At 44.1% G+C, this 26,460-nt stretch overlaps 1 protein-coding gene across 3 annotated transcripts in view; it reads left to right on the plus strand.

Moving 5' to 3' along the window:
* Nucleotides 1-15,833, plus strand: part of GPD1L (glycerol-3-phosphate dehydrogenase 1 like) — a 45,125-nt gene extending 29,292 nt beyond the window's left edge. For 2 of the 3 annotated variants that reach the window (XM_072940928.1, XM_072940929.1), the window contains exons 5-8: nucleotides 3,715-3,827; nucleotides 9,352-9,585; nucleotides 9,849-9,955; nucleotides 12,067-12,266. In XM_072940928.1, the coding sequence (XP_072797029.1) occupies nucleotides 3,715-3,827; nucleotides 9,352-9,585; nucleotides 9,849-9,955; nucleotides 12,067-12,235 (623 nt within the window). In that variant the 3' untranslated portion in view covers nucleotides 12,236-12,266. Of the gene's footprint in view, nucleotides 1-3,714; nucleotides 3,828-9,351; nucleotides 9,586-9,848; nucleotides 9,956-12,066; nucleotides 12,267-15,452 lie in introns of those variants that run through there. The other variant, XM_072940927.1, reaches the window with a different exon arrangement.
* Nucleotides 15,834-26,460: the final 10,627 nt, after the last annotated feature.

Here is a 26,460-nt window from a genome sequence, read left to right on the forward strand (position 1 = left end):
CAGCGGAGAGAGACAGTAATGACATCCTGATGTGGGGCCGGGGCCGGTTTACCCAACCCAGGTGATGAAACAGTGCTGCTGGCCTGGAGGACTGTTTAGAAAAGGAAGGGGACAGTTTGCTCAAATGGACATACTTCTAGTATTTGGACAGAGGAGAACTCAGCTAAATAACTGATAACAGCACGGCCTGTAAAATAGAAAATGTGTTTCTATTTCTAAGTATCTAGTATAGACATCTTAAATATTTTATGGAAAATTTCCTTAAACCAAACAAAATTAGGGAGAACAGTATCGGGACCCCAGCACCTGTCTTTAGTAATGAGTAACTTCTGGCCAGTCTTATTTCATCTTTCCACTCTCTCCTGGGTCATTTTGACATTTTATTACTTCTGGGTGTCGTTTTAGTTGTTGACAGTCGTTTTTTTTCCTGCATCAGGAGACAATAGCTCTAATTGTGATGTTTGTTTGTTGCTTATCGTATCTTTTCTTGCCCCAGAGAGGACTATAGCACAGAGAGAACCTGGGCCCAGGAGTCAGAGCACTGGGTTAGAATACAGGCTCTGCCTCCTACTAGCTGTGTGACCTAGAACAACTTGGTAAACCTCTCTGGGCCTCCTGTCTATAACCAGGGAAAAATCAGGCATAAGCACGTTAAGTGTCAGCTGTCCTGTTGTTGTTACATAGGACCTTTGCAAGCTTGTTGTGACAAATAGGCTGTTTTCACACCTGATTCTTATTTAACCTCACACCAGTCCTGATGGTGCCATCCTGTCTTACTCATGGGGAAGCCAAGGCTGGAGGAAGTTAAATCAGAGGTTTTCAGACTTGTCTGCCTATTGGAGTCACCAGGGGAGCTTCAAAAATTACTGATGCTTGCTCAAACCAGAGCTTATGGTTTAACTGGTCTGACTTACTTATTTATATTTGGAGGAGGTACTGGGGATTGAACCCAGGACCTCATGCGTGCTAAGCATGCATTCTACCACTTGAGCTATACCCTCCCCCCAATTGGTCTGGGATGTGGCTGGCCTTCCTTTTTTTTTTTTCATTTTTCAGTTTTACTAAGTAGAATTGTTACAGTTTGACTGCACATATATGATATATTGCATGTAAATACATATACACAATATATTGCACATTTTTTTAAATTTACATATATGTACTGTTCATTGTTTCTAGGAACGTTTAGAGCTTTAGCTTTTTAAACTTACATAGTTATCAAAGGAATAAAGCCAACCACAAAATAAGAATTAATTTAAAAAGATGCATTCACCCCACTATTAACGGCCACATTATTTATAATTGCCAAGATATGGAAACATCCTAAGTGCACATCAATTGATGAATGGATAAAGAAGATGCAGCATGTGTATATAATGGAATACAACTCACCCATAAGAAAGAAAGATATTTTGCCATTTGCGGCCCTTCATTCACATTTTTTTTTCACTCCCAAAACCAGAATTTTATAACTGGCAGAAACAGTTCCATTGCATCAAAAAAAAAAAAAAAACACCAAAATACCTAGAAATAAACTTAACCAAAGAGGTTACCTATGCTGTGAAAACTGTAAAACATTGATGAAGGAAATTGAAGATGATACAAAGAAATGGAAATGTGTTCTTGAATTGGAAGAATCAGCATTATCAAAATCGGCCTTCCGTGTTTTTAAAGATCACCAGGTGATTGTCACCAGGTGATTGTAACGTGGGCCCAAGTGCGGGGGCAGGCTCGGGAACCGAGAGGCAGGAAGGGCCCGAGGGCTGTGGTCCTCAGGGGGCTGTCTGCCGGCTCTGCTTGGCGACCACCATGTGGGCCCCAGGACTTTGCTGGCGGATTTTGTCATCCTGATCGTTGGAGCCCTCCCGGGGCTGAGCCCCCACCTTGTCTGCCACCCATCAGAGCAGCGTTCACATCCGGCTTAATGTGTAAAGTTTTATTTTTGTTTTGAACCAAAAGCCTCTAAACACAAAAAGTGTGAAAACTACTGAGCTTCTGTGTCCTTCCAGGCACGATCCCAAGGGAGGGGAAACAGTGGGAGCGAAAACAAGGATCCTTTGAGTGCACTTCTGTCTCCAGCAGTTTAGTCAGTTAACATATTTGTTGGTATTGCATCAGTTCTCTGATCCATTGTGATGCTCAGTAACAGATAGTCCCAGAATCTCAGTGGCATCCAAAGCAAGCCCAGCTCACAGGTCTGTGGGTCCCCTGGGGCGCTGGGGTGGCTGTGGTCCTTGCGTCTCATCTTCCTGTGGGGCCCAACGGGCTGGCCAGGGTGTCTTCCTCTCACAGTGAAGGCAGAGGGACATGAGAACCAGCCCTACTTCTGCACACGTGGTCTTCAAGTCTGCAGTGTATCAAGTCTGTTAATGTTCCCTTGACCACAGCAAGTCACAGGACTGAGCCCAAGGTTGGGGGATGGGGAAATCTGCCTCACCCACTGTGAGTCCTGGCACATGGTGTGGTCAAACCTGGCATCGGTAGAAAGGGAGGTATTCTCCCATGGAAACGAGGGGGTGACTGGTATTGATCAATAATATGTATGTTACAGATATAAACACAGAAATTGAGCTTATAAGTATCGATGGTAGCAAAAAGTCAGGGACAGTTTTAGATATCAAACAATAGAAAGATGCTTAGATAAAATATAATGCATTTGCACAGTAAAATACAGACATTTAAAATAATGTAGAAAATATATCATTGAAAATTATTCATGCCGTAAATGGGGGAAAGCACATTTTGGACACATACATGTCATGTTCCCAATTTTGAAAAAACCTATGTATATTCCTATTTCAGTAAGTTAAAGCTGTATGCAAAGTGTTATGATCATCTCTGGTGGAATAATGGAATATTTTCATTTTCTATTTCTAGTCCTGTGAGTTTTCTAAAATTTCCTATAATGAACATGTTACCTTTGTAATAAGAAAAAAAAGGTCATTTTAAACTGTGTTAGATGTGAAAATTAAGATTAGAGGCTGCCATGGACTTACCCAATAATCCAGCTGTCCCACTCCTGGGCACATATCCAGAGGGAACCTTAATTCAAAAACACACACATAGCCCAGTGTTCATAGCAGCACTATTTACAATAGCCAGCACATGGAAACAACCTAAATGTCCATCGACAGATGACCAGATAAAGAAGTTGTGATATAATTTATACGATGGAATATTACTCAGCCATAAAAAGAGTGAAATAATGCCATTTGCAGCAACATGGATGGACCTGGAGACTGTCATTCTAAGTGAAGTAAGCCAGAAAGAGAAAGAAAAATACCATATGATATCACTTATGTGTGGAATCTTAAAAAAAAAAAAAAAGACAAACATTTATAAAACAGAAACAGACTCACAGACACAGAAAACAAACTTATGGTTACCAGGGGGGAAAGGGAGTGGGAAGGGACAAATTGGGAGTTTGAGATTTGCAGATACTAACTACTATATATAAATTAGATAAACAGGTTTATACTGTATAGCACAGGGAACTATATTCAATATCTTGTAGTAACTTATGGTGAAGAAGAATATGAAAATGAATCTATGTATATTCATGTATGACTGAAGCATTATGCTGTGCATGAGAAATTGACACAACACTGTAAACTGACTATACTTCAATTAAAAAATATATATTTAAAAAAAGAAAAAACTTAAAAAGGATTAGAGGAGCTGCTATTAATTTCCTTTTTTCTAACCTTTCCATAGGCAGCAAGATAATGGAGAATGGCCTACTCTTCAAAGAACTTCTGCAGACTCCAAATTTTCGAATTACAGTGGTCGATGACGCAGACACCGTGGAACTTTGTGGTGCTCTGAAGGTAAAGCCAGCCTTGTTCTTGGTTAGCATTATGGCATCGGACCCTGGAGAATGGGCTCTGTGTTCCATGCACTTACTTCAGGGAAGAATAGTGAATTGACAGCCTTGTTTATCACTTCCTGCTTTGCCCTAGCCTTTCCCAGGGCAGTTAGAGTTTCTCTCTCACTCCTGGTTTGTTTTTATTTGTAAATCTGGGGGAAATGTGGTGTTTTGTTCTTTGAGAAAGTGACAGCATTAACAATTGGAAAGCAAGGGGCAAACTTTGAAATGAGAGCCCAGTGTTCTATTAATTCACACATCTCTCCTACATATTACCTTGAGCAGGAAGAGGAATTCGGTCCTTCTGAATGATGTTACCCTATTGGCTTGCTGGTTTGGTTGGTTGTTCTTTTTAAAAGGGAGGGGGCGGGAAAGAGTCTGCTGCTGAGGGAGATTTTCCTAAGAATAGCTTTATCTTTGCCTTTAAGGGAAAAGATCAGATTAAAGAAGCAGTTTCTATTGGCCAGTGGCTTGGGAGGGTTAAGGGAAGTTTCTGCACTTGGACTCAGGCTCCTGACTTGTTCCCTCTGCCTTGGAAAGTTGGTCCCTCTCTTTATCCTGACTGTGGGGAGCAGTCAGCAGGGAGCTGGGCTGCAACTTTGAATCCTTCTCCCCTTGGAATCAGCTGCCTTAGCTGCCATCTAAAAAATAAAAGGAGAAAGGAAGGAAAGGAGGGAAGGAAGGGCTGTAATGGAAAAGAATCTGGAAAATACATATATTTTGTGTGTGTGTGTGTGTATATGTGTGTGTGTGTTTGTGTATAACTGAATCACTTTGCTTTACACTAGAAATTAACATTGTAAATCAACTATACTTCAATTAAAATACAAGAATTTTAAGAAAAGAAGAAGAAAGGACGGAGAAAGGGGGGACAGTATGGCTTAGTGTTAGAGTGCATGGTTAGCATGCATGAGGTCCTGGGTTCAATCCCCAGGACGTCTGTTAAAATAAACCGACCGACCAACCAACCAACCTATGTCCACCCCCCTCCCCCCAAAACAAGAAAACTAGAGGGAAGGAAGGAAGGAAAGAAAACAAAGAGCTTCAATGTGAATGCATAGCCCCTTTGAGTCACTTTTGAATCACGTCTTCTGTAGCAGAAGCTGCTTTTCAGGAATTTGAGGACCTAGGGATGGAGATTAAGTGATCTGGCCTTGGCCTCACTTTGTCAGATGAGAATCACAAATATCAAAAAGAATGTGGGGGAGCCCAGTCCAAAGAGCACCTTCTCACTCTTTCTCCAAATTGCACATCTTTTCTTCTAGTCAGAATTTAAAATCACTTCCTAGATTTAATATCGTGTGTGTGTGCACATGTGGTCATGTCCCCAGACGACAAGAATTTAAAAAATTGAAGCCAACCAGGGACTTGGGCTCCCAGGCATCCCGCGTCCCTGCCGCATGCTGGCGGGTATTCTCACGTTGCACGCAGCCTGGTACAAGTTTAAGACACTGCCTTTGTTGGCATTGTTTATTTTTGTTGGTTGAGATTTTTATGTGTTTTTAATAGTCCTTCATTAAACTAATGACCACTCGCCAGCAGGGCATTGGGAAGGCTAATTGCTCAGCACGGCTTCTATGCTTCAGAGCCGTTTTTGAAGTGACTGGGTTATTCTGGGCAGTGGATGGAGAGGCTGTGAAAGCCGCCGGGAACAAAGGTGCTGGAGGCGAAGAGAGATTTTACATTGAGGGCTCTGGAGAAGCTTCTGCTAACGGGGCCACACACTGGTCTTGTGTTTGAACTTAGCGTGGCTTTTCATTTCTGTTGGCAGGAAGCCTGCCAGTGGATTTGCAGGGGGAGTGGGGGGAGGCAGATAGGGGTTGAGGACCATTGATCATCCTTCCCCCGGCTTCCCTGTGAAACAGGAGCCGTCACCATCATTCCTGCCAGCTTCCATCAGAGCTGGGAGTTTTGAAAACTGAGAAACAGGCACTTTGGCAGTAATTGAGTCTAACAAAATCAGGCGATACAAAGAGTAAATGACTCAGACGTAGCACATTTTAGCACATTTCTGACTGTGCACGGTCAGAACGTGAACGCGGGTGTTAAGAATCAGTCTGGTGTTCTTCAGTGACTGTGCACGGCCTGACTTTTCCGGTCTGTGTCCAGGCAGTTGAATAACATGAAGCCTTCCCTGTCAGAGCCTGCCAAACAAGGGCAAACGGGCATATGCCTCTTTGATTATGTAAGTAATATTTTGTTTTCTTCCTGATTATAATAGGTGGTGCAGGGGGGAAGGTATAGCTCAGTGGCAGAGCACATGCTTAGCATGAACGAGGTCCTGAGTTCAATCCCCGGGACTTCCATCAAAAATAAATAAATAAAATAAATAAACCTAATTCCCCCCCCAAAAAAAAGGTAGTGCACATTCACTGTGTTTCACACAACAGAGAGGTGTAAAGAAGAACGTGGACATGAGTGATAACCCCTACACCCTGAGATAACCGCCCTGTTTGTTGTGTACCCTTTTTAGTGAGTATATATATAAGTGTACGGCCCCTTTCTAAGACAAAATCTAGATCTTACTGTTCAAGTAGTTTCTGTTGTACTTTTTTCACATTAACAACGTTTAGTAATCTTCTCCATGCTAGAAAATTTTAAAGGTACAGTTTTTTGGTGCTCAAAAACATGAGAGCATTTGACTTACAAAAAAAGGGGTAAAAGAGAAAAAAGATTAACAGCTCTCTACAAGGATAAAATAGAAAAGTCAAAGAAATTGTGCAAAATCATTTTGTACTAGTGCATCTTACAGCCTTAAAATGTCCTTCCCTTCTTAGCTGTGTAACTCTCTTAATCAGGAAGGACGTATTCTTTTTAAAATACCAACTTTAAGCATGATTTGTGTGCATTAAACTGCATCCGTTTAAATTATGTAATACAATGGGTTTTAACAGTTGGGTATATACATCCTGAAAATCACTATACAGAGCATTTCCTTCACCAGAAAACAATTCTGTATGTCTCTTTGCAGTGCACCCTTGCCTCCCAAGCTAGCAGCCTCTCATCTGCTTTTGTTCACTATAGTTTGCATTTTCTAGAAATTTTACAATGGAGTTGTATAGTGTATACTTTTCTATGTCTGGCTTGGGTGTATTTTTGTTTTAATGTAAAATTTAACAGGCACTTCACGTAGAAAAGTACAGAAATTAGAAGTGTACAGCTCAACCTATGTTATTTTTAGTAAATGCTTTATCAGGATTAAGTTTCATTAACAGAGACCCAAAATAATAGTGGCTGAACAAGGAGGAAGTTTCTTTCTTACGTAAAAATCCTGACTCCAGATGACAACTCCATTCACAGAATTTTCAGGGACCTGGGCTCCTTCCAGCTCATGAGGTCTTGTACTCATGTTCTAAGATGCTGACCAGAGCTCCAACCATCACATCTGCCTTCCAAGTCAGCAGGGTCCAAAGACCAAAAAAAAAGGACAAAGGGCATGTGGCAGCTGTAAAAGGCAGGTTCTGGGGAGTCACAGTGTAACACTTTGGCTTCATCTCAATGGGCAGTACTTAACTGTACTGCAAGGGAGGTTGGGAATTTTTTCCCTCTGAATAGCCATATACTTGTATGAAAATCAGGGACTCCATGACTCGAAGAAGAGGGGAGTAGATTGGGAGATAAACCCATTGCCTGAGCTGCAGATGCACAGCATTCCTTTGCAGGGCTGTCTGTGGTGAGGTTCACTGCCCTAATTGCTGGGAGTGTTGGTTCCCTCCAGGACTTTGGCTGTGATGAACCGTGCTGTGGGGCACAGCCTGGTGCCTAGTCTCTTGCCAGGGCTCCTGCTGGAGCCCATTAGCCATATGTGGCTATTTGCATTTACACTGAAATTAAAACTTAGAAAAAATCAAAAATTCTGTTCCTAAGTCACAGTAGCCACATTTCAAAGACTCAGTAGCCACGTCTTTAGGGAGTCTCGGTGGCTAGTGGCTCGTCTGCTGTGTAAGCAGAACATTTATATCATTGCAGAAACCTCTGGCGGACGCCACTGCTCTAGCTTCTTCCCTGGGTTCTCAGCCTGGCTACCTCACACAGGGCCCCACCTGCAGACCACACGTGGTGCCTTGCCCGTACTTAATCTGCACTCCGCAGACGGTTTCTTCCTGGGTCAGACGCCCTGGGAACTGGCCTCAGAAAGAGTCAGATGGATTGTCAGACTTCTAGAAAATACTGACTTGGGTTTCAGCGGGGCCATTCTTCCTAGGTGGTGAAAGAGTTTTCATAACCTAGTCTTTTTGTGGGAGGATGAGAGGGAAAGAAATTGAGCCCCATCTAACCCGCCCCGATTCAGAATTGTACAGGCCGCACTTCAGGGAGGATGAGTGCCTCCGAGTATTGCCGTCAGCCAGGAATTGGGGAAGGGCTTGAGCATGTCTCTCTTCTGAAAACCATGGTATTTTTAGCTCCAGAATCGTTTAAAGCAGATTTAAATGCACAGAGGATAATGATAAATTTCACAGCTGAGCAGATCTCAGAGGACATCTGCTCAGATGCTATTCAAACACAGTCTGACAGGCTCAGTATGTTTATTTTTCTTTTGACAGTGATAAGTGGTGGAGCGAGAGAGTGAGGATTTCAAGATCTATCATAAAGAGATTAAATTGGGTCAGGGCCCAGGGCCCCACCAGGAGGGAGGCGTTTACTCTGTAGTGGTCCCCTGCCTCCCGATAGTGGGGAGGGTCAGACATGCGATGGAAATTCAGCTGGTCCCAACCTGGGTGCCCTCAGACCACAGGCATCCTCGTCTGCCTCTTCTCTGAGTGCAGACACACAGAAGGTCAGACACATTGCTGTGGAGCTCAAGGCTTATCCGTCCAGCTCCTGCTTGGATGCTCCCAGTGACAGAGCGCTCACTCCTTTGCCTCTGTCTTCTTCGTTGGGTGGGGCCCGCTCTTCTTGTGAGAAAGTTATCTTGCTGAGCTGGCTGCTCTGTGCCTCCTGCTCACAGGCCTTGGGCAGCCTTGTGTGATCTGGTCCCCGGAGAGAACGAGGAAGCCGGGTTCAAAACCCAGCTGTACTGGTCCTGATTGTGCGACCTTGGGCGAGCTACTTACCCTCTGTGTCTGAGTTTCCTCTCCTCTTACTGTGCACAGTAACAGGACCTGCCTTATATGAGTGTTGTGAAGATTAAGTGACTTAACATATGAAGCACTTTGAACAGTTCAATAAGGTTAACTGCTATTGTCATTTTTATTATTTCGCCCCGTAAATTATATCCAAACAGTATGTGACTGGAGACTGCTATGTGCTGTTCTCTGGCTTGTGCCCGACCGCCCAGTGACCCCAGGTCTGGGCCTTCTGTCCTTTGGAGAGAGAGATGGGAGCCTGTCCCCCCCTTTCTGTCTCTCTCTTTCGGGTACAGTAGCAGAACACAGGGTTGTGCGGGAACCAGGGGAGTCAGCGTCCTTGTCTCGGTCTCTCCCCACCTCCCCGCAACCTTTTCCGCAGCCGATGTGTGTGTGACGGGCTTCTTGTCTCCCCCGCAGAACATCGTGGCCGTGGGCGCCGGGTTCTGCGACGGCCTCCGCTGCGGTGACAACACCAAAGCGGCCGTCATCCGCCTGGGGCTCATGGAGATGATCGCCTTCGCCAGGATCTTCTGCAAGGGCCAGGTGTCCACCGCCACCTTCCTGGAGAGCTGCGGCGTGGCCGACCTGATCACCACCTGCTACGGGGGCCGGAACCGCCGGGTGGCCGAGGCCTTTGCCAGGACGGGAAAGGTAGCCCCCGCCTGCCCTCCCCGCAGCCCCATCCCCCGCGAGGGCCTCCGGGGCCCGGAGAGAGGCCGGCCTTTGCTGCCTGCAGGGGTGCTCCTGCTCCTGCTCTCACCTGTCTGCCTTCACTTTTTAAAAGCCCTTCAGTCCTATGACGCCCCTTGAATGTCTTTATCTCTCCTTGGCCTGCAGCCCCCCTCCCACCCTTCCTCTTGAAATCGGTGTCCTCCAGACTTTACAGGAGGCCGTCTTCCCCCTTTGTTTTTAAGACCATCGAAGAACTAGAGAAGGAGATGCTGAACGGGCAGAAGCTGCAGGGACCCCAGACTTCGGCCGAGGTGTACCGCATCCTCAAGCAGAAGGGGCTGCTCGACAAGTAAGTGTCCGTTGTCCGCGAGGCGGGAACGGCCGTCAGCCCCCCTCTCTCGGGACCACTGGCGCCTGCGCGCCTGCGCGCAGCTGTTGGCCGCGCGTGCGCAGAAAGCACCTGGAGGCGTTCGGTCCCTGGCGCGGCGGGAAGTCCGGCGGGGAACGCCCGCCCGCCCTGAAGAGGAGGCTTTACACCAAACACGACACGAGGGCGAAGGGTCAGTGCTGCGAGGCACCGTTCAGAATAGGAAGTTGGGGTTCCGGCTGGTCCTGCAGGGTGTTTGGTCAAAGCTACACGTTGTATGTTGTAAGTCGGAAGGAAAAAAAAAAAGATGATTTTGGTGTTTTAATAAAAAGATAGTCCTGTTCATAAAAGGAAAAACAGTTCATGGAAGAAGGAAGGACAAGTCGCCCCAGGACTCTAGGACCAGGCCCCCCTGGCCCTAGATGTGTGTTGGGTATGGCGAGCAGCCTTGCCATCTCCCTGCCCTGCAGGTGCACCCATGCGTCCTCTGCTGCCTGTCCAGGCCGGGCGCGTGGTGAAGGCGGCTTGGGTCGGCTTGGTCTGCCTCCAGATGGACGGATGGAGCCCAGCCTCTGAGGCTGCTCCAGCCCCTCCTCCTGTTGGTTTGCTGGGCCTGTGTCTGTAATTACGATGCTGCTGCACCGCCCTGTAAATGCTTAGGCAGTGCAGCCCTAACTCTCCTGTAATGTCTGGGAGAAGGGGAGTTGGGGGCCTCCGGGATGAGGGTAAGGGAGCTGGTCCCGAGCATGCATGTATCCACACTGGGTGGTGGGTCGGGTCTGTGCAGACGCTGCTGGTCCCAAGCACGCATCTTCATCCCACTGGCACCAGCTCTCCTCCTTGTTCGTCTGGTTCCCTATTGAATGTTGGAAATGAGGGATGACAGGGCATTTGTCTTCCTTCTTTAATTTGCATTTTATTTTCCTGAGATGGCTTTCAAAGCCAGCCAGGCAGAGGTGGAAGTCATAAACAAGCCTCAGAGGAGAACTACCTTTAAATCGTGGTTAAAAGGAAAATGCCTCTGACAAACACGGCTTTCCTTACATACTGACAGCAGACGGTGATGTGTTTGTGTATGGCTGGGGCTACTTTCATGACTTAACTCTTTATCAGGAATTTTTCTTAAGTCTTAAAAGAATACCTGGGTGTTTGATGATGGTAAGTGTCTCCCAGTCAGTTTTAAAGTGGCATCTGTATGATACCGAGTTAGAATCCTAGGATCCTAATAGCTCGCCGATAGTGTGAGCTCCTGTCCTTTGATAGGATTCTGTAAGTTGACCTGTTGGCCAGTGTGAATCTGTGTGTATACTCTGACTGCCGGAGGATACAGGCTGGAGCAGGTGTTCTGGGATCAGTACTTGCCTGGGTTTTTGTTGGGTTTTGGCGAGGGAGGTTGAGGTAATTAGGTTTATTATTTTTTTAATTGAGGTACTGGGGATTGAATCCAAGACTTCGTGCTAAGCACGCTCTCTACCACTGAGTTATACCCTCCCTCCTTGTTCCTGCCTGTTTTAAAAGCAGATGTAACCAAGCCGGAGAAGCCCGGCTCTGGACAACACCTCCGCAGTCATTTTCTTTCTTTTAATTTGAAATTGAACAGACTGTGCCTGTGCTTTATGAGGTGGCTGCTGCATTGGGTTTGGGGGGTGTGACGGGTACACCCCTTCTCCTGGACTGAGTGCCGAGTCCTGTGGGTCTCTCCCCCACCGCCTCTTACCTTGATTTCTTTTCTATTCTAGCCATCCCCACCCTGGTCTTCCTCGCTTTCCTTCTCCCCTCCCTCTTATAGAAAGAGCGGTGAGCAGGGCAGTGACCTTGTAGCTCACTAGCTATGTTGTCATATTTTTAGCTGTTCTGTGCCCTGGTGGTTCTTTATCTGCAGAATCAAACTGGTAGACCAGACGGTTGCCCTCTACCCTGAGGATTCTCACTCAAAGGTCTCCTGCTCTTAGGGAATGGGGTTCATAGTCCCTGGGTTGGCATCTGAAGCAGCCCCTCTCAGCCTAGTACCAGCTTAGCTTCTGACAGCGGGTCCTGGGGCCCCTGCTGTAGCTGACAGGACCTCCCTTTGCCCCCACGTGCCTCCTTTGCAGAGTCTTGTGTGAGTCTGTCCTGCCACTGGCCCGCCTGGACACCCCCTCATCACCCTCGAGGCAGCCCACTGTGTCCTCAGAGAGCCTCTTCCATGTCCTCCAGATGCAAATAACTCTCCCTGCTTCGAACTTACTGTTGAGACCAACTATCAGCACATTTTTTCTGTAAAGAATCACACAACAGGTATCTTTGTTGGTCACGTCCGGGTCTCTGTCCTGTATTCTTTGTTTCCTTTTACAGTCCTTTAAAACTGTGAGAATCGTTCTTAGCCTGCAGGTCACAGGCCAGCCTGGCTGCTCAGAGCCTGGTCTGACACCCCCTGGTTTAGAGAACATTGCAGCTGATGTGCTGGCGACTTCCTATGCAAACGTACAATTTTACGTTTCAAATTTGGTTGTGAGGGGGGCACATGCTTCTGGTAGAAAGAAATTAAAATCGCACAAAAAGGCACCCAGGGAAAAAAGTGAGTCCTGATCCCCACCCCACATGGAGGTGGCCTTCTCAGTGTTCAGTAAACTTTCCACGCGGCCCATTTCCTTTGTGTGATGAGTGACGGCCTCCATCATCTGCTCTGTCCCTTTTCTTCGCCATGGGATATACTCTGAAGATCATTTTCTCATCTGCACCTCGAGGTCTCATTTAATGACTGGAACATTCCACTGTGTGGGAGAACCTCAGTTTGATTGACCCAGTCTTCTCTCGACAGAAGTGAAGGTTGTCCAGGTACATCTGCTGTTTCGAAGTTTGCTTTATTTAGTTTCTTTATACATGTGTCTTTATGACCCTGTGTGAGTGTTCAGGTGTCTGTGTTAGTTTGCTGGCGGCTACCACAACAAAATACCACAGATCAAGGGGCTCACACAACAGAAATTTATTTCTCACAGTTCTGGAGGCCGGAAGTCCAAGATCAAGGGGTGGGCAGGCCGACTTCTACGGAGGCCTGTCTTCTTGGCTTGTAAACGGTGGTCTTCTCCCTGTGTCTTGCCGTGGTCTTCCCTCTGGACATGCCTGAGTCCTAATCTCCTTTTCTTGTGAGGACATCAGCCATATTGATGAACACTTTGATTATCTCTTTAAGTGCCCTGTTTCCAGATACAGCCACATTCTTAGGTCCTGGGGCACTGGATGAATGTGGGGGTGGGGGCACATTCAGCCCCTGACAGTGTTGGGAGCTCCTTCGGGGCTGTGGCTTTATTTATAATACGGTACCTTCCTGCGCCACGTTGAAGCCTAACACATCCGCACCCTCAGTATCTGTTAGTGGGATTGCTCATTGATTGGTGCATGTCAATTTTTTAATGAAATTTTGTCTTTTGTCTTTCTTTCACTTCTGACCTCCCTTAAGGAGTTCCTCAAACTGATGTAATTGGCTTTGCAGCATTTTAAATGGTTAGAAGACAGCATTTAGATGGGCGTTATCACCTAGCGGTTGAGTGGTGGCCTCTGAGGCAGAAACTGTGCCTCAGTTTCCTCAAATTTATACAATGAGGATAATAGTATTATCTACCTCATAGGGTGGTGCTTGTGAGAGTTAAACAAGTTACTTGTCCACAGAAATCCTCCCTTCCCCCAACAGTCTTTGTCTCTTGTTAGCATCCCATCTACGGAACACATTTGGAAATGCAGGTTGTGAAAGTTGGGAGAACTTTTGCTTATGTGAGCAACACCCAGTTAAAACGCATTGAACAACAGGGTTATTTTTCTCACGTAACAGAAGAGTCTGAAAGTGGACGTTAATGGTGTTGACTCAGTGCCTCTGGATTAGGATCTTAGTGATCCTGTTGGCCTTTCCTCAAAGCCTCAATATGGCTGCAGCAGCTCCAAGCATCACATACTCACACAACTGCACTAAGCAGCAGGGAGCAAGGGCAGTCTGGGGTAGCAGATTGTTCCTTCAGTGCTTCTTGAGGAGAGAAAGCTCTTCCCCAGAAACTCCCACGTGTATTATATCTTGCTGGCTAGAATGTGCTTCCTTTCCCAATTCTAGGTGAAAGAAGACTGGGGAAGAGAGGCTATTTCCCACCTCAGTAAGGAGAGAAGGGGGTTGGGAAGGTCTTTGGGTGGCCACTCATCACCTGCCACTCTGCTTGAGGGACATACAAGTTGTTCTTAGGAACAGGAAAACTATGCCATTGAAGGACAAAGGAAGAGGCTGAAATCTACAGGCTCAAACTCCCATTCACAAGAATTCATTCAACAAACACTCACTGAGCACCTGCCTCTGCCATGCATTGTGCCAGGCCCCACCTACACAGAGGTGAACGAAACAGACTCGGGCCTTGTCCTCCTGGAGCTGACAGTCTGGGACCCAGTGGCCGTCATGTGGCTGCATTTATAAGCTGTTGTTTATGGCACACCTGTCATGTGCCAAGTGTTGTATTGTCCACCTTACATCTGAGTCCCTTAATACCACAGTCCTGAGTGTCCAGCCCCATTTTGCAGATGAGCAGCAGGTCAGAGGGCTTGTGAAACCTGTCCAGAGTTAACAGGCTGTGAAGTCGGATTGGAGCAAGTCTACCTGACTCTAAGAAACAAAGAAACATTCTGAACCTTGAAAAACCCACAATGACAGCCTGTCATAAAGAGATACAACCCTTTAGTACTGTTTGCTGTTCTTAAATTGTCATTATAGGATGCTTAAGTAGATAATTTTCCAAATGGCGTTTATGATTGTTGAGATTCTTTCAGGCTCACTTTGGGCCGTGTGCATGTGTTGAAAAGCCTGATTGGAATTACTTAGTTGTTTCCTGAGTGATTTCTGCCATAAAAAGATACTTACTGAGCCAGACGGACCCTGGGATAACACCGTCTTTTCTTACAGTGGATTATTAGCCCACTCCTTCGTGCCCTCATCCATTTCAAACTTTCATTTATACCTGTGTTCACATCTTGGAAGAAAAGGCAAAATAAACCCAGCTTCCAACATGACATCAGTGCTGTGCTAATTGTGGGTCCCTACACGGATACCTGCAGCGTGTCCCAGGCCTGCATTACTTACGGTGCTGTGTGGGCTGCCTCGTCTTCATCCTCAAGTGATTCATCTCGCAGAAGCGAGAGCACCACCTTCTTGAGATTTAAAGTGTATTCTGCAACCTTTTAAAAGAGTGACAGAACCTTGGACTCATTCCAGATTTGGCCAAGATTACCCTGTGACTTGTCTGTAGACAGCGCACTCCCAGCAAGAAGGCAGAGGATGGTTCAGGCTGGACCAAGTTCTTACAGCCACTGCGCAGAGGCTGTCTGCAGACCAGATGATGAAGGAATGTGAAGTTAATCAGTTTGTTTCCTGATAGGCACACACTCACATCTGCAGAAAGACTAGTTTGTTCTATGAGGTAGACCAGATGGCTTAACTTGTCTTTTCACATCCCCTCCCTCTGACCAGGTTTCCGTTGTTTACTGCGGTGTACCAGATCTGCTATGAAGGTAGGCCCGTCCAAGAGATGTTGTCTTGTCTCCAGAGCCATCCAGAGCATACATAACGTGAATCGTGCAGCGTATCAGGGAAAGGCCCGCCTTTCTGATCAGTCACTTGGATGCAAATGGAAACCAGGACTTGGCGACAAGACATTTGCTTGACTGTAATCCCATCCTGGATGTGTATGGACTTTTACAGGTTCATTTTTGAATTGAGAGGTGAAGTCCATTGGCTAAGAGGGTCCTGGGCAGCAACTCTACGCACATATGTGAACGTGTGAGTGTGTGTTCATTTCTTGTTCTGTGGATGTTTCTCTGAACCAAAATTAAAGGCCCTTTTTAAAAATTCCTTTTGAAATTTTCCCACTGTGGTAGCTTATAAGATTGAAACTATTGCAGCTAAAAGTTTGGGCGCTCATTCATCTGTATCTCTGTGAAGGATTTCTTTTTCCCCCTCGTTCTCTTGAGGTTAAAATTGAACCAGCATAATTAACACAGTAGAGTGGAGGAGTGAGTGTGTTCAAAGATCAACATACTGTAACTTTTAAACACTATCTCAGAGCCAGCGTAATTAACTACTTCGATTGTGGGTTGATCTTTTTTTTTTAAGCAATTCTATATTTTTAATTAGGTGATCCACTTATATATAGTCCTCTCCCCGTGGTTTTCGGCAGTTTCAGCCTCCTTTCTCTTCATTAGCTACCAGAGTGTGCTTTTACACAGCCTCAGCAGTGGCAGAAGACAGACAACTCCGCCAGGAGTTTCCTGCTGTGATTGGCACATTCTTCTGATTAACAGCACTTGTGTGATGCTTTTTGTCAGGTTGTGCAGATGCTTCCTGGAAGCCCCACAGGCTCCCTGAAAGGAGGCTGCTCTACTTTTAAGACGCAGTCGCCTGGCGAGTAGGGGCCAATCCAGTGCCCCTCCCCCCACCAGGGTCCTGGGACGTCACTGGGCTGCTCTGACCTCCAGCTTATTGGTTGTAGCAGATGCCAGCACAGCCTTCCTGAGGGCATAGGTGGGTTTTCTGCAGCAGGGCTTTGTGTGGGTCCTTGTCTAGAAGGATGCCACTCCAAGGATGTCTCTTAGACTCTTGGAGTCTTCTTAGAAATGCAGGCTCCCAGGCCCCACCCCAGACCTCTGAAGTGGGGATCTCGTATCTAAGCTTTGCCTTCCATGTGTTTCAATGCTCACTACAATTTGAGAACCACTACTTTAGAAAATTTACTTTAGAATGGCGTTTCCCAAACCAGGTTCCATAGGAAACCAGTATCCTGGGATCCAGTGGTGTTTCCAGGTGTTCCCTGACGAGGCCCAGTGCGTTTGGGAAAAGCTGCGTCTCTACACCCTTCTTGAAGGAGTAGAATGTATGTTAGTGTGTTAGCAGAACCTGCTTATTTAACCCAGCAAGTCCCAGACATCATAAATTATGGAGATTTTGAGGGGCAAGGAAACTTGGCCAGAGTTTCCAAGGAACACTGTTCCTGGCTGGTGATAGCTCAGGTACACCCTTACTCTGTGCAGGAAATTAGGGTGAAGGACTCCCTGTGACATTGTTCTGAACTTTTACAGTTCAGGTCTGCCAGGAATCCCTGACGGAGCTTCAGGGCAACACTGTCAGGAACAACCAGGTAGATGTCAGCCTCGCTGAAACGCACATTGTATGGACTAAGTGCTTTTAATTTTAGAATTAGAATGGGGATGACTGTATCTTAAATGGGATTGGTTTCAGGATAGCATTACAGGTACCTTAGTAGCTAGCCCTTGGTAAGGGTTAAGGGATCCTATGAACATCACTTATATATTCATAGATTTTCAGTCACTTTGAGACTTTTTGACCTTTCTTATTTTCCAGCTTGGAACTTTTCCCCTTCTACACCTGAAATGATTGTAGAGTAGGTTTTGTGGGAATTTTAAAAACTCCCATACACAGAAGCATGAGAACGCACACAACATGCTACAAATTTCATTGATTTCAGTGCCACTGTTAAGTCAATCAATTTTTGCTTGTCTTATAATTGATCTTTTTAAAAATTTGTACGTAGGAAACAGTGTTACTTTTAAAGGCACGTAAAGGGCTGTAAGCTAACTGTGGTGTCTGTCAAGTGGGCTGATTGGATGTGAGGAATTAGGATTTTGTCTTTTGTGTTTTCTCATCCGCGTTTAGCTTCCTCTCTGGGTTTTGAACGTGAGTGCTTTTCCTTTATAAATGCCCTCTGCCCACTCTGAAGTCTCCTGACGGTACCTCTTGAACATACTTACACTCTTCTGCACATACGGAAAAAGGTAAATTTTATATAAGTTTGTGCTTTGCTAACTGTAGATATATTTATGACTCTACAAGTTCTCTATTTTTCTAGCCACCTGTGGTCCATCATTTATTTTAATTCACATTTCTTACTAATTATGGTCATAGGGGAGGGAGACATCTAGAAGAGAAGCTTAATTTATACTGTTTCAGCCAACCTGTGAATGTAAAACTACACTGTGGCCTTGCTAAAATCCAACCTACTATAATGTGGAACAAATATCTGTCTGGAAATCCATCTGAGCATGTGGAATTGAGCTAAACTCCTGGTTTTTCATTTGACTCTGAGCTCTAACATGGCCCCATGGCACCGACCCAAGGAACAGTGAGGTGCCACTGTACAAAGGAGTCTTTAGTTTTTCCGCGAGTTCTCATCGGGGAGCCTTTTACCTACACATGTACTATATTTGTTTACAGACTGTAGGTGGATATAATTTAAAAGCTTGGTTTAATAAAACATTTAATCCCCCAAACTTGTGCTGCTGATCCTATTTTTTTTTTAACCAGCTTATTTAATAGTGTCATTTATTTAGGTCTGCTCTTTTTTTTTCCTCTCCAAATTGTGTTGCGTTGACAACAATAAAAAGGCAAGTTTTAAAAGAGAGCCTTCGTCTCTGATGCGCTCAGACATGTCTGCTTCCGTTGGTCCGCGTTCCTTTCCACTACTTGCTGATATTTTTATATAATCATAAGCGTAGGACGGAAACTTTCCAGTTCCAGCCTCCCAGGGGACCAACGTGAGGGAAATTCCCGGGAGCCTGCAACGGATGGGGGCTGACGGCCAGAGCAGTAAGCTCTGAGGTGGCTCTGCGGCTGCAGGGGAGGGAGTGGAAAAGGCCTCCATTATTACGTAGGGGTTTGGGTTGTAAAGTTTATGCTAAAACAAGAGCCCTCCGAGGACTACACTGTTTGGAGAAGAACGGGCTGAGAAATGCACAGGCAAGGAAGCTGGGCTCCAGGTGGAGGAACAGGTCTCTGCTGAAAATTTGTCATCATGCCAGCACCACAAACGGGCTGTGGGTTTGAATTTTCGTATCTGGGAACCACAAGCCAAAAGTTAGCATATACATGCAACTTGGGCCAGTCATGCGAGTAGATAACTGGCAGAAACAAACAACAAAAGCACCTGCAGAAATCACTCTGGATCCAGGCTGCGTGGGCATCTCATAAATATGCACTTTCCATAAATACTCTCCACTTCTGAATATGCACTTTTAAAATTATAAAATAATTACAAGAGAGTTCATGAGGAGTGAAAGTCTACAGATTTGTTTAATGTCTTTAAACAGAAGAATTAGATGCCCAGAATTTCTGATATTGAATTAAGCAAAATGATAGATGCTTTGAAAGGTAATTTTAAAAATAGAGACCTAAAAGAAGGATTACTGTATTAAGGACAAATTATGATGAAGGAAAAATAACAACCAAGCATACCTGAAAACAAACCTATTAGAATGTCTCAAAATGAATGTAATTGAAATGACATCATTGGACAGATGAAAGAGGAGATTTGACAGTACTGGAGATGGAATTAGCAAACTGGAAATAGGTCTGAAGATATTAATAGAAAGTAGCAAAGAAAATATCTGAGAATTTAAGAGGTAAGTAGAGGATGTGGTAAGTTTCAACATACGTCTGATAGGAGTTCCAGAAGAAGGAAGAGGAAGAAGCAATTTCTGAAAAAATAGTCTGAAGTTTGTCCAAAATGAATTGTATGCATTCAGTTTTGTTATTCTCCAAAATATATTTCCATTAAAATTTTAGTACATTCTCTTTATAACTTTATGGCTGCATGTAGACTAAGTCAGTGGTGAACTTTTTTTTTTTTTTTGAGAAAATAAATCATATGGGAAAGTTACAAGGGATCTACTAATGGACTCAGGTCTGACTGATTTGAGTACTGAAGTGAGCTGTGTTACCTTTGTTTACTTGTGGCAAGACGTGTTCTAGACCCTGCTTCATCATTTTAGTATCCATTTAGTCATGTCAGCTAAGTCCTATTTGAAGTTTATCTTCCTCTTTGGTAAGTGGGAACAATGTTCATGCACTCTATGGCACAGATTAGTGTAAAGGTCTATGAAAAGCAGGGAATCTTAACTATTAGAGAAAAATACAGTACTAATAGCTGCTTGTGGCAGAGACAATGATACAATCAATTGTTTAATTTTTTTTCCCTGAGATTCAACTACATTTCCCAGCCTCCCCTGCAGTTAGGTGATTAAATTCTGGCCAATGACATTGGGAAGCAAAAAACTGCCACTTCCTTGGGTTATGGTCTGTTTGAATCTTCACTGTTTTTTTCCTGTGTGCTGATTGGATCTCAATTTCCAGGCTGCCCTGGAAGCTGTGTGTTGGATCTTGAAAGCCTGGATTCCTACATGACTATGTGGAGACATATACCCTCGACCCTCGGTCCACACTGGACTGTGATAGGTGATAGGTCATCATTCAATCATTATTACACCACTGAGATTTCAGTGTTCTTTATTACAGCAGCTAGCATACCTTACCCTAAGACATTGCTAAAAAGACCTTTGAGGAGATGGAACTTACAGAAATACCAAGAGATTTGGGAGACTTTGTGCATTGGTCACTATAGCATCCTGCTATCTATCAGGGCACCCCTTGTCTGGACAGAAGAGGCTGTGCTGGGATGTAAGTGAGGACACTTGGGAGCTTGTCTGTTCCTCTCCTCCCAGGACTAACTAGCTAAGTCCAGACTTTGTGGATGTAATTGTCCCTCCTCCAGATGTAATGCCATTAAGATCCAGTATTTATACTAGAGTGTCCTTAAGATGTTGTCCTTCCAAAAGGCTTTTAATTAAAAACGTCACTAGACTTAGATAAGTCTACATGCCAGTTGTCAACTCTAAAAATCATGTCTAGCTGAAGCCAAGAGTGACTCTTCAGGTTCCCTTCAAAAACTAAGGAATGAAACATCTCTGAACTTTACACATTGTGAGTAAAATAGAGACTTTGGAACAAAGTCCCTCATCATTGAACTTAATGTATCCTGTGACTTGTCAGGTTGGTGTGACTCAACTGGCTGCAAATGGCAATGCTTTTATGGTATGATAGAAGTGCTATTTGTGACTTTTTTGTTATTGCTCTTATTTTAAAAATTTTCAGTGGGTCCCAGTCACTTGGTTCAAAAATAAAGCCCATTTCCCAAGTAGCTACTATGACTAGTTTCTAACATGCTCTTCTAGAATTCAGTTTTACAAAAGCAGATACATATTTACTCCCTTCCCTGTTTTTTCTACGCAAGATAGAGCTTGCTACGTGCATCTTGCTTTTTTCGGTTAACATTGTCTTGACCATCTTTCATATCGGTTTTTTTTTTAACCTTTTTATTTTGAAATAATCGTAGATTCACAGGAGGTTGCAGAGGTAGTGCCAAAAAATCTCATGTCCACCCAATTTCCCTGATTATATCAACACCCAGTTTTTAAAATTTTAAGTTAAAATAATAGTAAAAGCACTTTTAGCACTACTCTGGTGCTTTGTACATATGAACTTATTTAATCCTCAAAATGTATCATCCCATATACAGATGCGAAAACTAAGGCACAAAGATGTTAAAGAACTTGCCTAACTCACAGCGATTGTAACTGATAAAAACCAGGATTTGAACTCAGGCAGTTTGCCTTCAGAGTTTGTGTTCCTTTAAGGCTGTGCTTCCTCCTTTGAGTAATGGCTGTTCAGAGTTAAGCAAAAGCGGTGATTGGAAGGGTGGAAGGTGCAATCACTCTTAACAGTTCTTTCAGGGGGAAGGGTATATAGCTCAAGTGGTAGAGCACTTGCTCAGCTCCCAGGAGGTCCTGGGTTCATATCCCCAGTACCTCCTTCAGGCAGAAATCAATGAAGAAACCTAATGACCTCCATGTCAGAAAAACAATTCTTCCTGCAAAGTTGCATACATATACTGTGTACATAGATCTATTAGATTTTAAAATAATACTGTTCTAAAACTTTCTTTTATAATCTTAATATTAAAAAATATAGAACTCTCTTATCCTTTAAATATCTGCATGCTTTACATGACTTCCATAGTTTATTACAGACGAATACTTAGATTGTTTTCTCTAATTACACTAATTGTGTCAGTAAACATCCTATGTGTCTCTCTGCTCACTTATATAAATTTAGGGGATAAAGTCCTGGAAGTGGAGTGGCTGGCAAAAAGCTATGTGTTTAATATTTTAACAGACACTGCCAAATTAATCTTCAAAAGGATGGCTGCAACTTACGCTTCTGACCTCATTTTCTTTTCCTAATTACTTCTATACCCTCTATTAGGGATTCCTTTATAATCAGAGATCTAAGTTGAACCAAAAAATCCAAGAAGTGCGCAATTCAAAATGTATTGCTCTCTTAATAAACTGTCTTTATCCAGGATTTAGAAGTCTCTCTTACCAGATTCACTGTAAAAAGTAAAATTTTGTTAATCAAAACTACAATTGTGTTAAAGCAGCCTTCTTACTAACACTTGTAATGGGGTGCTGAAAGCTTATTTAGGCATAGAATATGTCGTGTAACTGAAGTGAGCTGTTTACGAAGAATGTTGAAAAAAGAAATATTAATAAAAAAATTTTAAACACCACAAATTCGCTGTTTGAGCAAAACCCCAGAAGGCTCTCTTTAAAAAAACAGGCTGAAATGGATTAAAATGCCTGTGTCGGTAAATTCCCGGTTCCAGCAAAACGATGACCCTCCTGTCCACTAGAGGTCACTGTTTGGGAACGACTTTGCCGAAGGCAGTTGGCAGCTTGCAAAAAATAGCTTCATTGTTCTGTGATTTTTTTTTTTTTTCCTGGTGAAGCGTTGAAAAAGCCACTTATTTATGAACTAAGCTGAGTTTGTGCTGGGCAAGTGTCCAGTGTCTAGGTTTCGCTTTTGACTTTGTAACTCAAAACCGACCACTAGCTTTTGCGTACAGCAGTTTTGCTTTGATTATGGCCTGCGTCCACTGGGACATCTGACTGGTTTTTTTCTTCTAAATTTCTTGCTCTTCCTGGATGTTGGACTCCCACTTATGTCTGATTTTGTCAAATGCCTGTCTTCTCCCTCTCATTCTGACACTGACATTCTGGGAAAAGCAAAAATACCTGCTCCCTGCTTGTTGTTCTCAGGAAAGACCCCAGGAACATATTGGGGGAAATACCTCTAGAAAGGATGGATGAACCTTCCATGCTTTAAAGACGTTTCAGAGGGGAAGGTATAGCTCAAGTGGTAGAGTACACGTTTAGCATGCATGAGGTCCTGTTCAGTCCCCAGTACCTCCTCTAAAAATAAACAAATAAATAAACCTAATTACTTCCCCCCGCCTTTTACTTTTTTAAAAATTAAAAAAAAAAATTTTTTTTAAAGTTTCAACAAGGAGGGTGGAAAAAACTTCTCCACATCCTAATCTTCCCCTGGTTTGCCTGTTCATTACCCTTGGAGATCGTGTCATTTCCATTTAGAGGCCATTTTATCAGGAAGCGAGTGAAATTTAAGCCACAACTCGTTTGTATAACAAGTCCTTTCTACAGCCCTATACCTAACTTTGTTTTCTTAATTTGGATTCTTTTTCTTAAAGAGAAATCTCTAAGTTTTAAACGCTTCTGGCCCCTTGAATCGAGTCCACAGCCAAGTATCAAGACTCTGGAGTCAGATGGGGATTCACATTCTAGCCCTGTGGGGCTTTGGGCGAGTGACTTCACCTCTCGAGGCTTCGCTTTTCTTGTCTGTAGATGGTGTCAGTTTCCTTGAGGAGTCAGAACACACGTATAATTTGCTCCTCACAGTGCCCTGAACACATCCGGGAACTGAGGAGGGAAAGACAAATCCATACTTGGTTTGAATTGCTTGGAGCCTTTTGTTGGGAGACATCCAGGCGGCAAGAGAACAGCGTGGATCACAGGTTAAAGGGGATGAGCTCAGAGATGTTTGGGTGGGGCCGCTGTGAAGTCGGTGTGTGCTAAGGGAGGTCTGTGAGGCCGGGAAGGGAGGGGAGGGGGACCAGGACCCAGTACCTGCTAAACGGATAGGACTGAGAGGTTGAGGGTACATTGTCCACGTTTCATTGCTTCGAGGAATTTCTAAAGCTTACACCCCATTCCTCAGGCTTTACTCACTCAAGGCTCCGCTCGTTTTCTTTCTGGCTTTACCGAGGTATAACTGACAAAGAAAAAATTCTATATATTTAAAGTGTAAACGTGATTTTTTAATGGATGTATACATTGTGAAATTATTATTCCAATCAGGCTGATTCGGGGGGAGGGTACAGCTCAGTGGTAGAGCCCATGCTTAGCATGCACGAGGTCCTGGGTTCAATCCCCAGTACCTCTGTTAAACAAACAAACAAACAAGCAAGCAAGCAAACATAAAGAAACCAAAAGAAAGAGAAAAAGTCAGGCTTATGCATCACCTCACGTGGTTGCCTTTTTGTGGTGGTGATGGTGAGAAAACTTAAGGTCTGTTCCCTTAGCATCTGTCTCACCTACACAGCATGGTCTTATTAACTACTGTCACCATGCTCTACATTAAATCCTCAGAATGTATTTGTCTTATAACTGGACATTTGTACCCTTTGGCCAACATCTCCCCACTTCCCCACCCCACCCACCAGCCCCTGGCACTCACTGTTCTACCGTCTGCTTTTATGAGTTCAGGTTTTCTGGATTCCACATATAAGTAAGGTCATACAGTATTTGTCTTTCTGTTTAGCTTATTTCCCTTGGCATAATGTCCTTCAGGTTCATCCATATTTCCTTTTTATGGCTGAATAATATTCACTTGTATGTATACCATATCTTCATCCCTTCATCCTTGACGGAGCCCCAGGTTGCTTCCATATCTTGGCTATTGTGGATTATGCTACTATAAACATGGGAGTACAGACATCTCTTTGAGATACTGATTTCATTTTCTTTGGATATATACTCAGAATTTGAATTGCTGGGTCATATGGTAGCTCTATTTCTAATTTCTTTTTTTTAAGTATATTTTTATTGAAGTACAGTCAGTTTACAATGCTGTGTCAGTCTCTGGTGTACAGCATAATACTTCAGTCACATAGGAACATACATACATTTGTTCTCATATTCTTTTTCACCGTAAGTTACTACAAGATAGTGACTATAGGTGCTATGGAGTATAAACTTGTTGTTTACTTACTTTTTATATATTAGTATCTGCAAATCTCGATCTCCCAATTTATCCCTTCTCAGCCCCTTCCCCCTCTGGTAACCGTAGTGTGTTCTCCATGTCTGTGAGTCTGTCTGTTTCTGTTTTGTAAATAAGTTAGTCTCTCTCTTTTTTTTTTTTAGATTCCACATATGAGTGATATCATGTGGTATTTTTCTTTCTCTCTCTGGCTTACTTCACTTAGAATGACATTCTCCAGGTTATTTCTAATTTCTTGAGGAACCTCCGTGCTGGGTTCCTCCAGGCTGCACCAGTTCACATCCCACCAACGGTGTTCGAGGGCTCCCCTCTCCCCGCATCCTCACCAGCACTTGTTACTGCTTGTCTTTTTGATGACAACCATTCTGACAGGTGTGAGGTGGTGTCTTGTTGTCCTTTTGATTTGCATTTCCCTGACGATTGGTGATGTTGAGCACCTTTTCATATACCTGGTGGGCCCCATTCTTATCTCATCCCACAGGCACAAAAGCGTGAAAGCCACTGGGAGTCCGTTTAAATTCAATTATCGCAAATACCGAGAGTAATCACTGGAGGGCAGCACTGCACAAGGGTTATTCAACCAGCATCACTGATTCAACAGATCTGCGGGGGATATGTTCCAAGACCCCCAGTGGATGCCTGAACAGCAGATAGAACCCTATGTATGTTTTTTCCTATACCTACACACCGATAATAAAGTTTATTTAAAGTTAGGCACAGTAAGACATTAAAGATAATAACCAATAATAAAACAGAACAATTATAACAATATCCTATAATAAAAGTTATGTGATTGTGGCCTCTCTCAAAATCTTATTGTACATATTTAATGCCTTTTCCATCTTGACTAGGCACTTAGCACACCCTGGTCGTAACTTTTGCAGTTGAGGTGGGACAGCAAAACTAACATTTCTCCTTCCTTCTTTGCAACTTCACAGATGGAATATTCGTTTTGGCTGTTGATCTTAGCAATGATTTTTTTTTCTGTCCTTGTGAAGTTGAGAACTTTTACCTTTTCACTTAAAGGAAGCACGTTACAGCTTCTCTCTGGCATCTCTGAATTGCCAGCATCCCTACTCTTGTGCTTTGGGGCCACGATTAAGTAATATAAGGGCCACTTGAACACAAGCCCTGCGATACCTCAACAGTCCACCTGGTAACCTAGACGGCTGCTAAGTGACTAAGGGGCAGGCAACGCTGGACAAAGGGGTGATTCACGTCTGGGGCAGGACAGGGCAGGACATGCGAGGTTTCACGACGCTACTCAGAATGGCACGCCGTTTACAACTTAGGAGTTATTTATTTCTGGAATTCTCCATTTAATATTTTCATACCACAGTCGACCTCAGGTAACTGGAATTGCAGAAAGTGAAACCACAGATAAGGGGCCACCACTGCATTTATCAAGGGCATATCCTGCGCTCAGGGAAGCTTGTCACCAGGGTACTGACCTAGTCTGGGAAGTCAGGGAGGGCTTCCCTGAGGAGGTGACGCTTGA

The sequence above is a fragment of the Vicugna pacos genome, chromosome 17 (assembly GCF_048564905.1).
Source record: "Vicugna pacos chromosome 17, VicPac4, whole genome shotgun sequence".
In the NCBI taxonomy this organism is placed as follows: domain Eukaryota; kingdom Metazoa; phylum Chordata; class Mammalia; order Artiodactyla; family Camelidae; genus Vicugna; species Vicugna pacos.